This window comes from Chiloscyllium plagiosum, unplaced genomic scaffold (genome assembly GCF_037043375.1).
Source record: "Chiloscyllium plagiosum isolate Xiang-an unplaced genomic scaffold, Cpla_swu_hap1 HiC_scaffold_21, whole genome shotgun sequence".
In the NCBI taxonomy this organism is placed as follows: domain Eukaryota; kingdom Metazoa; phylum Chordata; class Chondrichthyes; order Orectolobiformes; family Hemiscylliidae; genus Chiloscyllium; species Chiloscyllium plagiosum.
The window spans coordinates 1,494,809-1,507,950 of record NW_028270159.1 but is presented as its reverse complement, the minus strand read 5'-3'; the positions used below and the strand labels follow the sequence as shown (position 1 = coordinate 1,507,950).

The 13,142-nt window shown below is 43.0% G+C and overlaps 1 protein-coding gene across 1 annotated transcript in view; it reads left to right on the top strand.

Annotated features, from left to right (window-relative positions):
* adamtsl2 (ADAMTS like 2) overlaps positions 1-13,142 on the top strand; it is a 241,285-nt gene that overhangs the window by 66,201 nt on the left and 161,942 nt on the right. Inside the window, exons 8-9 of the mRNA XM_087998112.1 lie at positions 379-459; positions 2,396-2,571. Coding sequence (XP_087854238.1) covers positions 379-459; positions 2,396-2,571 — 257 coding nt within the window. The remainder of the gene's footprint in view (positions 1-378; positions 460-2,395; positions 2,572-13,142) is intronic.

The window sequence follows — 13,142 nt, the reverse complement described above, 5'->3', positions numbered from 1 at the left end:
ATTGTGTTAAGATACAAGTGTCATGGATAAATGACATTTGTTCATGTGTGGATCTAGATAGTGTTATAAATTCTACTACAATGGTCATCATGTCTGAGACTGATCTTACCTATGTATTTTCAAGAAGAGATCCATCCACATTTGGGCATACAGAATGTAGGTGCACTGTAAACCTCTGACACCACTAATGATCATTAACTGACTGACATTGCTTTCTCAACCCATTAAATCTTGATCTGTATTTTTTTTACCCTAAAGTATTAGTGTGAGGTCCATTTTTGCAAGGTAATCCTCTTGGCTCGTGAGTTATACTATGATGTTGGTTACTTGCAGATTGACATGGACTTTGATATGAAAATTTGTTAAATTGTTTCCTAGGTTATTCTCTGATAACCCACATCCCAGTTGGTGCAACAGATATCCAAGTAATTGAAAGAAAGAAATCTGATGATGTTTTGGGTATGTATAAAAGTATCTGAAGTTATCTATGTATTAGTTGCACAGGAGTTAGACTAAGTATTCAATTGTCTTTTCCTGAGTAATTAGTAACTGCAGTGAAATCCTCCAGATTCTAAGTTTTTAATAAATGGATACTTGTGGATGGTACCAGATGCTGGGAATTATCCATTGGAATCTTTGGTTTCCCAGGCAAATTCCTTGGAATTTGCTACATAAGGCTTTAAGAGTCCCAGTCTCCAGTCTATGCTGCTGAAACTATTATCTGGCCAACAAAAGGATGAGGTTTCTAAATTCTTGGAAGAGCGGGGTCGGATTAGAACAAGTCCACATGGATTTAATAAGGGGAGGTCGTGCCTGACAAACCTGTTGGAGTTCTTTGAAGAGGTGACAAGTAGGTTAGACCGGGGAAACCCAGTGGATGTGGTCTACCTAGACTTCCAAAAGGCCTTTGGTAAGGTGCCACACGGGAGGCTGCTGAGTAATGTGAGGGCCCATGGTGTTCGAGGTGAGCCACTGGTATGGATTGAGCATTGGCTGTCTGACAGAAGGCAGAGAGTTGGGATAAAATGGCAGCTGGTGACAAGCGGTGTCCTGCAGGGTTCAGTGTTGGGGCCGCAGCTGTTCACATTATATATTAATGATCTGGATGAAGGGACTGGGGGCATTCTAGCGAAGTTTGCCGATGATACGAAGTTAGATGGACAGGCAGGTAGTACTGAGGAAATGGGGAGGCTGCAGAAGGATCTAGACAGTTTGGGAGAGTGGTCCAGGAAGTGGCTGATGGAATTCCATGTGAGCAAATGCGAGGTCTTGCACTTTGGGGGAAAAAAGAATACAAGCATGGACTACTTTCTAAACGGTGAGAAAATTTGTAAAGCCAAAGTACAGAGGGATCTGGGAGTGCTAGTTGAGGATTCTCCTAAAGGTAAACTTGCAGGTTGAGTCAGTGATTAAGAAAGCGAATGCAATGTTGTCAATTATCTCAAGAGGGTTGGAATATAAAAGCACAGTTGTGCTACTGAGACTTTATAAAGCTCTGGTTAGGCCCCATTTGGAGTACTGTGTCCAGTTTTGGTCCCCACACCTCAGGAAGGACATACTGGCACTGGAGCCTATCCAGCAGAGATTCACACTGATGATCCCTGGAATGGTAGGTCTAACATGAGGAACGGCTGAGGATCCTGGGATTGTATTCATTGGAGTTTAGAAAATTAAGGAGAGATCTAATAGAAACTTACAAGATAATACATGGCTTGGAGAGGGTGGACACTTGGAAATTGTTTCCATTCGGCGAGGAGACTAGGACCCTTAGAATTAGAGGGGGTAAATACAGAACAGAAATGCGGAGACATTTCTTCAGCCAGAGAGTGGTGGGCCTGTAGAATTCATTGCCACAGAGTGCAGTGGAGGCTGGGACGCTAAATGTCTTCAAGGCAGAGATTGATAAATTCTTGATGTCACAAGGAATTAAGGGCTACGGGGAGAATGCGGGTAAGTGGAGTTGAAATGCCCATCAGCCATGATTGAATGGCGGAGTGGACTCGAAGGGCCGAATGGCCTTCCTTCTGCTCCTATGTCTTATGGTCTTACGGTCTTAAAACATTCCTAATCATTGACTCCCATATGATAGTTCTTTAGGAAATTCTGTCATTATTGTTGTTTATCTCCCCTCAAAATAGAATAGAGGATGAGCATTAACACTGAAAGCCTCTGTTCCTATGTCATCACTCGTAACAGTTTGTTCTTTCAAAATATGTGGCTTGCTACCCTTTCTAAAGACAGGATCATTTCACCCATACATAGTCGTTCAGGTTCCAGTGAATCTTGCATTATAATTTCTAGGTTTGGTATTGTGTTTTTCTATTAAATCTGAAGCCATGGCAGTGACCTCCTGGGGAACAAATGAGTTTTATTTGTGCTTTTGTCTACCCTTCAGCTGTTGCAGATGAATCTGGAAACTTCTTTGTGAATGGCAATTTAAAAGTGGAAGGTCCGAGAAACTTTCACCTTGCAGGCACCATTTTTAAATATAGGAGACCCATGGATGTGCATGAAACTGGTATTGAATACATTGTGGCTCAAGGACCGACTGATCTGGGAGTTAATATTCTGGTAAAACCTCCACTTTTTTTTTTTAATGCAAAATTTGTATTCATCAAAGTTTCTGCAGATTTATGAACCTCCAGTAACAATAGCAGTATAACTTTTAAAATGCTAAACTTTCCATTGAAACAACAAAATATGCTGTTTTTGAATGTGCTGAATAAGTGCCGATCATAATGGCAGATGTATCCAAAGTTTCTTTCATGGTTTTGTGCAAACAAAAGCTTGTATTCTAGATACAATAAATTGTTAACGAGGTCACATTGTGAATAACTGTTTGCTCACACTTCTCAACCATCTGAGGAAAAATTAAAATAGAATAGGCCATATGGTTCCTAGAGCTTGTTCTGATCATGTCTGAGCTCTGTTTTCACCCATCTCCCACATCCCATATCCCTCAGCGCTCTGAGGGATCAAAACTCTGTCTATAGATCTGAACACATCTGAATATGTTGAACATATGAGCATCCATAAACTGTCTGGGCTAGACAATTTCAGTGATTCTTAAGAGTGAAAAAACTTCTCACCTCTGTACTGAATTGTTGTCTTATCCTGAGACTGTGCCCCTGTTTTGTTTTCCCCAGCCGAGAAATCTCTCTCATCCTATTAAACCCTTTTGGAATGTTGTATATTCTACTGAGATCACCACCTCTCCCTTTTTTTTTCTAAATTTTTGGAGAATGTAGACCCAATTTGGTCTGCCTCTCAACCCACAACAACCTTCTCCATGCAGAAAACAAAGTACCACAGGTGTGCTCTCAAGTCCTATACATTGTAGAAAGACTTTCTCATTCTTGACCTTCAACCCTTTGTAATAAAGCCAACGTAGTAGTGGCCTTCCAAATTGCTTGCTGTACCTGCACAGTAATTTCCTGTGTTCCTTGTACTAGTACACCCAAATTTCTCTGAACATTTAAGCGGTTTCACTCACCTTGAAATTTTTTTATTCTTACTAACAAAATGAATAACCCGATTAACATCGAAGTAACATTCACGCCACACAAGTATCGGGCAATGAAAATCTCCGACAAGAGAAAATCCAGCTACTGCCCCTTGACATCAATGGCATTATCATCACTGGATTTCCCACTATCAACACTGAGGTTACCGTTGATCAGAAACTGAACTGGACTAACCATATAAATACTGTAGCTATAAGAGCAGGTCAGAGGCGAGGAAACCTGCAGCGAGTAACTCTCCTTACAACTCTCTCAAGCCTGTTCACCATCTACAAAGCACAAGTCAGGAATGTGATGGAATATTCACTGCTTACCTGGATTAATGCATCTCCAACACTGAAGATAGCATCCCCGATAAAAGCAGCCATTCGCCATCTATGACATTCAATCCCTGTAGTACCATAGCACAGTGGCAGCAAATGTGTGTCGTGTACAGTCAGTTCTGCTATAACACATGTTCCTTCACACAAATTGGCTTTAACGTGAGTGAAGAATTTAGACCATTATTTGTAGAACACAAACTTTCCTTACCTGTATTGAATATAACATGATTCCGGCCCCATTAGGTTATATGATGCAGCTATTGCTTGATTTACCTATAACGCGAGATTACACTAGGACGGAACTATCATGTTACATCAGAAGTAACCATACAAGATGTATTGTAGTAACTCACCATGCCACCTTTGACAGAACCTTCCAAAATTTGACTTCTACCACATAGAAAGACATGAGTGATTAAATGTATAGGTAAAAACAATGACTGCAGATGCTGGAAACCAGAGTTTAGATTAGAGTGGTGCTGGAAAAGCACAAGTTCAGGCAGCATCTGAGGAGCAGTAAAATCGTCGTTTCGGGCAAAAGCCCTTCATCAGGAATACAGGCAGAGTGCCTGAAGGGTGGAGAGATCAATGAGAGGAGGGTGGGGGTGGGGGTGGGGAGAAAGTAGCATAGAGTACAATAGGTGAGTGGGGGAGGGGATGAAGGTGAGAGGTTAGGGAGGAGTGTGGAGTGGATAGGTGGAAAGGAAGATAGGCAGGTAAGACAAGTCATGGGGACAGTGCTGAGCTGGAAGTTTTGGAGCTGGTGTGAGGTGGGGGAAAGGGAAATGAGGAAACTGGTGAAGTCCACATTGATGCCCTGGGGTTGAAGTGTTCCGAGGCGGAAGATGAAGATTTCTTCGTCCAGGCGTTGGGTGGTGAGGGAGCGGCAGTGGAGGGAGCGGCAGTGAAGGAAGCCCAGGACCTTCATGTCCTCAGCTGAGTAGGAGGGGGAGTTGAAATGTTGGGCCACAGGTGGTGTGGTTGATGTTCCCTAAAGCGCTCTACTAGGAGGCATCCAGTCTCCCCAATGTAGAGGAGACCGCATCGGGAGCTGTGGATGTGCAGGTAAAACTTTGGATGTGCATTACAACCTGCAAGTTCCGTTACAAACTACAGACTATCTTGACTTGGAACTATATCACTGTTCTTTCACTGTTAGTGTCAAAATCTTGGCAATTCCTTAAATGCGCACTCTCTGGGCCCCAAACATTGCAGTAGCTCAAGAAGGCAGTGCATCACCACCTTCTGTAGGACAATTAGAAAAAACATGAATGCTGGTCCGAGTCAGTGATGTTCACTACTTCTGAACGAATAAATACATGATTTAAAAGGTAACTGTATGTCTTTCATTTAAATACCCAACTAACGATAACACAAAATGAGATTAATATTGTTTAAATAATTGTCTAAATTATTTTGGATCAGGAATTGAATGTCCCATACACCATCATGTTTAAAAGCCATGGACATTTTGGGTGAAGGGTACAGCCCACAAATATGTCCAGGGGTGTCTGGTTTAGAAATAAGGTTGCTTCTGGAACTGAATTTCCTGACTAGACCTGATCTAATGCCACGTACATCTGATATACAACAGAGATTTCTCAAAGTCTGGATTGCCCTGAGGGACAGGATGGTTGTTGGAGGTTCCTGGTTACAGATGTTTCAATAAGATTAGGGAGAGTGGTAAAAAAGGAGGGGGGTGGCGTTGCTAATTAGAAATGGTATAACGGCTGCAGAAAGGCAGTTCGAGGGGGAATCTGCCTTTTGGAGGTAGTATGGGCTGAAGTCCGAAATAATAGGTAAGAAGTAGTCACCTTGTTGGGTGTTTACTATAGGTCCCCCAATAGCAGCAGAGATGTGGAGAAACAGATTGGGAAACAGATTTTGGAAAGGTGCAGAAGCCACAGGGTAGTAGTCATGGGCAATTTCAACTTCCCAAATATTGATTGGAAGCTCTTTAGATCAAGTAGATTGGACGGGGCAGTGTTTGTGCAGTGTCCAGGAAGCTTTTCTAACTTAGTATGTAGATTGTCCGACCAGAGGGGAGGCCATATTGGATTTTGTACTTAGTATCGAACCGGGACAAGTGATGGGCTTGTTAGTGGGTGAACATTTTGGTGATGGTGACCACAATTCTGACTTTCACCCTGGTTATGGAGAGAGATAGGTGCATGCAGCAGGGTAGATTTTACAATTGGGGGAAGGGCAAATACGATGCTGTAAGACAGGATCTGAGGAACATAAGTGGGGAGCATTGGCTGTCGGGTAAGGATGTCGTGGAAATGTGGAACTTTTTCAAGGAACAGATACGACGTGTCCTTGATACGTATGTACCTGTCAGGCAGGAAAGAGATGGTTGTGTGAGGGAACCTTGGTTGACGAGGGAGGTTGAATGTTTTGTAAGGAGGAAGAAGGAGGCTTGCATAAGGTTGAGGAAACAAGGTTCAGACAGAGCATTGGAGGGATACAGGATAGCGAGAAGGGAGCTGAAGAAAGGGATTAGGAGAGCTAAGAGAGGGCATGAAAAATCTTTGGCGGGTAGGATCAAGGATAACCCCAAGGCATTTTATGCATATGTGAGGAACATGAGAATGACGAGAACGAGGGTAGGTCCGATCAAGGACAGTAGAGGGAGACTGTGTATTGAGTCAGAAGAGATAGGAGAGGTCTTGAATGAGTACTTTTCTTTAGTATTTACAAACGAGAGGGACCGTATTGTTGAAGAGGAGAGTGTGAAACGGACTGGTAAGCTAGAAGAGATGCATGTTAGGAAGGAAGATGTGTTGGGCATTTTGAATAACTTGAGGATAGACAAGTCCCCCGGGCCTGACGGAATATATCCTAGGATTATGTGGGAAGCAAGAGGAAATTGCAGAGTCGTTGGCAATGATCTTTTTGTCTTCACTGTCAAGGGGGGTGGTACCAGGGGACTGGAGAGTGGTGAATGTTGTGCCCCTGTTCAAAAAAGGGAATAGAGATAACCCCGGGAATTACAGGCCAGTTAGTCTTACTTCGGTGGTAGGCAAAGTAATGGAAAGGGTACTGAGGGATAGGATTTATGAGTATCTGGAAAGCCACTGCTTGATTAGGAACAGCCAGCACGGATTTGTGAGGGGTAGGTCTTGCCTTACAAGTCTTATTGAATTCTTTGAGGAGGTGACCAAGCATTTGTGGATGAGGGTAGAGCAGTGGATGTAGTGTACGTGGATTTTAGTAAGGCATTTGATAAGGTTCCCCATGTTAGGCTCATGCGGAAAGTCAGGAGGCATGGGATAGAGGAAAATTTGGCCAGTTGGATAGAAAACTGGCTAACTGGTTGAAGTCCAAGAGTGGTGGTAGATGGTAAATATTCAGCTTGGAGCCCAGTTACAAGTGGAGTTCCGCAGGGATCAGTTCTGGGTCCTCTGCTGTTTGTAATTTTTATTAATGACTTGGAAGATGGAGTCGAAGGGTGGGTCAGTAAATTTGCAGATGATACGAAGATTGGTGGAGTTGTGGATAGTGAGGAGGGCTGTTGTCGGCTGCAAAGAGACTTCGATATGATGCAGAGCTGGGCTGAGGAGTGGCAGATGGAGTTCAACCCTGTCAAGTGAGGTTGTCCACTTTGGAAGGACAAATAAGAATGCAGAATACAGGGTTAACGGTAGGGTTCTGAGTAAGGTGGAGGAGCAGAGGGATCTTGGGGACTGTGTTCATAGATCTTTGAAAGTTGCCACTCAGGTGGATAGAGCTTGTAAGAAGACCTATGGTGTATTAGCGTTCATTAGCAGAGGGATTGAATTCAAGAGTCGTGAAGTGATGTTGCAGCTGTACAGGACCTTGGTTAGGCCACATTTGGAGTACTGTGTGCAGTTCTGGTCGCCTCACTTTAGGAAAGATGTGGAAGCTTTGGAGAAGGTGCAGAGGAGATTTACCAGGATGTTGCCTGGAATGGAGAATAGGTCGTACTAGGATAGGTTGAGAGTGCTAGGCCTTTTCTCATTGTAACGGCGAAGGATGAGGGGTGACTTGATAGAGGTTTATAAAATGATCAGAGGAATAGATAGTAGACAGTCAGAAACTTTTTCCCTGTGTACAACAGTGTTACAAGGGGACATAACTTCCACCCTTCATCTTAAATTTATTAGATTACTAGATTACATTACAGTGTGGAAACAGGCCCTTCGGCCCACACTGACACGCTGAAGCGCAACCCACCCCTACCCCTATATTTACCCATTACCTAACTCTATGGGCAATTTAGCATAGCCAATTCACCTAACCTGCACATCTTTAGACTGTGGGAGGAAACCGGAGCACCCGGAGGAAACCCACGCAGACATGGGGAGAATGTGTAAACTCCACACAGTCAGTCGCCTGAGGCAGGAATTGAACCTGGGTCTCAGGCGCTGTGAGGCAGCAGTGCTAACCACTGAGCCACCATGCCGCCCTCTTATAGGCGGGATGTCAGGGGTAGGTTCTTTACTCAGAGAGTGGTGGGGGCATGGAATGCGCTGCTTGTGGAAGCAGCACAGTCAGAATCATTGGCGACCTTTAAGCAGCAATTGGATAGGTATGTGGATGGGTGCTTAAGCTCGGACAAATGTTTGGCACAACATCGTATTGTATTGTTCTATGTTCTAATTCTGCTGTTTGGACTGGACTTTACAGGGCAATTTTACATGTTGTCAGGCGAATGCCAGTTCGTAGATATTATGAAAATGTTTGGCTTGGGCCACAGGTGTTTCTAGAGTAGAAGCCTTCAGGACACAGCCAGGACAGTGTTAAGTCTGTAAACTTTGCAGTATGTAGTCTCTTCAGCCATTTCTTGATATCACATGGAGTAAATTGAATTGACTGAAGACTGTTATCTGTGATGCAGCATCTCAGGAGGAGGCTTAGATAGATCATCCACTTGGTATTTTTGCCTCAAGGTTGTTGCAAACCCTTTAGCTTTGTTTCACACTGATCTACTGGTTTTCCATCATTGAGGATGGAATACTTAAGTTTTTTTTAATTTTAGTTGGTTGTTTAATAATCTACAACGGTTCACAGGATGTGGCAGGATAACAGAGTAAAGATCTATTCTGTTGGTGAAATTATTTAGCTCTTGTCTATCATGTGCTGCTTCTGTTGTTTGGCCTGTAAGTAGTCATGTGTTGTATCTTCATCAGGTTGTCATTTTAGATATACTTAGTGCTATTCTTGGTGTGCATTCTTGCACTCTTCTTTGAACAAGGCTTGATCCCCTGGCTTCTGGCAATAGTAGAGCAGAGATGTGCCAGGCCATGAAGCTCCATTTTGTGCTTGAACACAGTTCTGCCTCTGATAGCCCATGACATAACGTGGATGCACACCTTGGTGACTGTCTGTCTCATATCTTCAAAAGCCTTTTCTGTTCTACAAGGGCCCCAGAAATGGGTGCAGGAGTAGACCATAGACATCAAGCTTGCTCCATCATTCAGTATGATCATGGCTGAGCTAATTCATTAACTCCACTTTCCTTAAGGACCAAGCATCTGTCTTTCCCAGCCTTAAATACCTGCAATAATGGAGACTCCACAGTCCTCTGAGAGAATCCCAAAGATTTGCAGCCCTTTAATTAAGGGAATTTCTCATTGAGTTCTAAATGATTAGCCCTTTATCATGAAACTGTTCCATTGTATCTTAGATTCCCCAACCAGTGGAATCAGCTGTTCAGCATCTACTCTATCAAATCCTTCAGATCCATGTACTTCTCCATGAAATCACCACAATTCTCCTAAACTGCATAGAATGTAGACCCAATTTTCTTAGGCTACCATCTTCATCACAGGAACCAATTTACTGAACCTTCACAGTACTGTCTCCAACCATAGGATCCCTACAGTGTGGAAATAGGCCATTCAGACCACAAAGTCCACACCAACCTTCCAAGGAGCATCCCACCCAATCCCTGTAACCCTGCACTTTCCAGGGCTAATTCACTTAAACTGCATATCCCTGGGGCATATGGGCAATTTACCACTGTCAATCTATCTAACCACATCTTTGGAGTGTGGGAGGAAACCAGAGCAGCCGAAGCAAACCCACACAGACACTGGGAGATTGGGTGTGGAGCTTGCACAATCGGCTGAGGGTGGAATCGAACCTCAGTCAGCAGTGCTAACCACTGGGCCACTATGCTGCCAATGTAAGTAATTTTAAATGTGGAGGCTAAAATCACAGTTATGATACTCCATAACTGATCACCAAAACTCTGAAGAATTGTAACTTGCCTATTCCTGTACTCCAGTCTCTTTTAATAAATGTTAACATTTAATTGGTTTTTCCAATTGTTTGTTGAACCTGCATGCTAATTATCTCCATAAACAGGTATGTGGGAATGTAAGAAAGACAGTACATTAATTATGGATGACTTTAACCTTCATGTAGACTGAAAAAATCATGAGCAAAGATAGCCATAAAAAAGAAATAACTCCACTGTCATGAGAGAAAATGTGCTTTGGAAAGTAATGGGGCTGAAATCTGATAAGACCCTTTGAACCTGTTGGGCTGCTTTCCTAGAATTTTAAATGAAGTATCTACAGAAATAGTGGATGCACTGGTAGTACTATTTCAAGAATCCCTAGCTTCTGCCAAAGTCCCAGAGGTACCAATATAAAACCTTTAAAAACAAGTACTGTAGGGAAAAATGTTAGAATCTGTTACAAAGGATGTAAAAGCAGAACATTTAGAAATACCTAAATGCATAATATAATCCAGCAGAGTCAGTGTGGCTTCACGAAGGCTAAATGATACCTAACAAACTTTTATCAAAACTTTATAAGTTGGCGGCAAGCAGGGTAGATAAAGGGGATCTGCTAAATGTGATATATTTCAATTTCTAAAATGTGTTTGACAAAGTCTTACACATAAAGCTTCATAAGACAAGTGCTCATAGGGTTGAACAGTATATTAATATGGATAGAAGATAGCTAACTATTAGTGTGTTGGGATAAATAGGGCATATGCAGGGCAGAGTGCCACAGGGATCAGTGCTTGGGCTAAAATTTATTTATAAATGATTGACTAGTGTGATGGAAGTGATTGTACTGTTGCCAAGTTTATGGATGTCATGACAGATGGGAAGGCAAATAGTGAGGGTGACAGTTCTACAGATGGATAAACAAGTTAAATGAGTGGACAAGCTTGGCAGATGGAATATAATGTGAGAAAATTCCTCATACGTGAGAAATAAAAGAACGATCAGGGAGAAGATAGGGCCAATCAGGGATAACAGAGGGAACTTGTGCATGGAGTCTGAGCAGATAGGGGAAGTCCGAAATGAGTTTTTTGCTTCATTTTTCACCAAGGAAAGGGACCTTGTTGTGAAAACTTAGGACCTGGGAGACAGGCTTGACCAGGTCAAGATTGATGATGTTGATGTGCTGGAAATTTTGGAAAATATTAAGATTGATAAGTCCCCAGGGCCAGACCAGATTTATCATAGGCTGCTCCAGGAAGCAAGATAGGGGGTTGCTAAGCTGCTGGTGAGGATATTTGCCTCCTCACACTCCACGGGAGTTGTACCGGAGGATTGGAAGGAGGCAAATGTTGTTCCTCTTTTCAAGAAGGGCAATAGGGAAATCCCTGGCAATTACAGACCAGTCAATCTTGTGTCTGTGGTCAGCAAAGTTGTGGAAAGAATTCTGAGGGATAGGATTTGACTATTTGGCAAAACATAGTATGATTAAAAGCAGTCAGCATGGCTTTGAGGGGCAGCTCATGCCTTCAAACCTTTATTGAGTTCTTTGAGAAGGTGACAAGACAGGGCGATGAAGGTCGAGCAGTGGATGTGGTGTATATGGAGTTCAGCAAGGCATTTTGATAGGATTCCCCATGGTAGGCTCATTCATAAAGTCAGGAAGTATGGGATACAGGGAGATTTGGCTATCTGGATTCAGAATTGGCTGGTTGACAGAGGGCAGAGAGTGGTTGTAGATGGAAAGTATTCTGCCTGGAAGTCAGTGTTGAGTGGGATCCCGCAGGGCTCTGTTCTTGGGCCTGTGCTCTTTGTAGTTTTTTTAAATGACTTGGTTGAGGGGTGGGTTAGTAAATTTTTGCAGATGACACAAAGGTTGGTCGATAGTATAGAGGGCTACTGCAGGCTGCAGTGCAACATAGACAGGATGCAGAGCTGGGCTGAGAAATGGCAGATGGAGTTCAACCTGGATAAATGCGAAGTGATGCATTTGGGAAGGTCGAACACGAATGCTGAATATTGGATTAAAGACCGGATTCTAGGTAGTGTGGAGGAGCAGAGGGATCTGGGTGTGAAGGTACATAGATCCCTCAAAGTTGCCACCCAAGTGGATAGGGTTGTTAAGAAAGCATATGGTGTTTTGGCTTTCATTAACAGGGGGATCGAGTTTGAGATGCGAGGTTTTGCTACAGCTCTACAAGCCCCTGGTGAAATCACTCTTGGAATATTGTGTCCAGTTCTGGTCGTCCTACTGTAGGAAAGATATCGAGGCTTTGGAGAGGGTGCAAAGAAGGGTTACCAGGATGCTGCCTGGACTGGAGGGCTTGCCTTATGATGAAAGGCTGAATAAGCTCTGACTCTTCTCTCTGGAGAGATGGAAGAGAGGAGACCTAATCGAGGTATACAAGCTAATGAGTGGAATGGATAGTCAATAGCCAGAGACTTTCCCCAGGGCAGGATTGACTGGTACAAGGGGTCATAGTTTGAAGATATTAGGAGGAAGGTATAAAGGAGACATCAGAGGTAGGTTCTTTACGCAAAGAGTTGTGAATGCTTGGAATGCGTTGCAAGCTGTGGTGTTGGAAGCAGAGTCCTTGGGGACATTTAAGCGACTGCTGGACATGCACATGGATAGCAATGAGTTGAGGGGTACATAGGTTAAGTTATTATATTTTACATTAGGATTAAACCTCAGCACAACATGGGCCAAAGGGCCTGTTCTATGCTGTACTTTTCTATGTTTCTAAAATGTGAGGCTATGCACTTTGATAGCAAGAATGGAAGAGCTAAATGTTTAAATGGGGAAGTCTTAGATTTTAAACTTTTATTTACAAGATTTTTTTATTGGTTAGATTTTTGTTGTCATGTGTACTCCAGTATAGGAATAATGGTGCAGGTGTTGGACTGGGGTGGGCAAGGTCAGAAGTCTAATTACACCAGGTTATAGTCCAATAGGTTTATATGAAATCATAAGCTTTCAGAGCATTGTCCCTTCGTCAGTGAGAGAGAAGCACAGAGACACAGATGTTATAGGCAGGAAGATCAAAAGATAATACAAATGTGGAGTGCTGACAAGCCGACTAAAAGGTCTCTCAG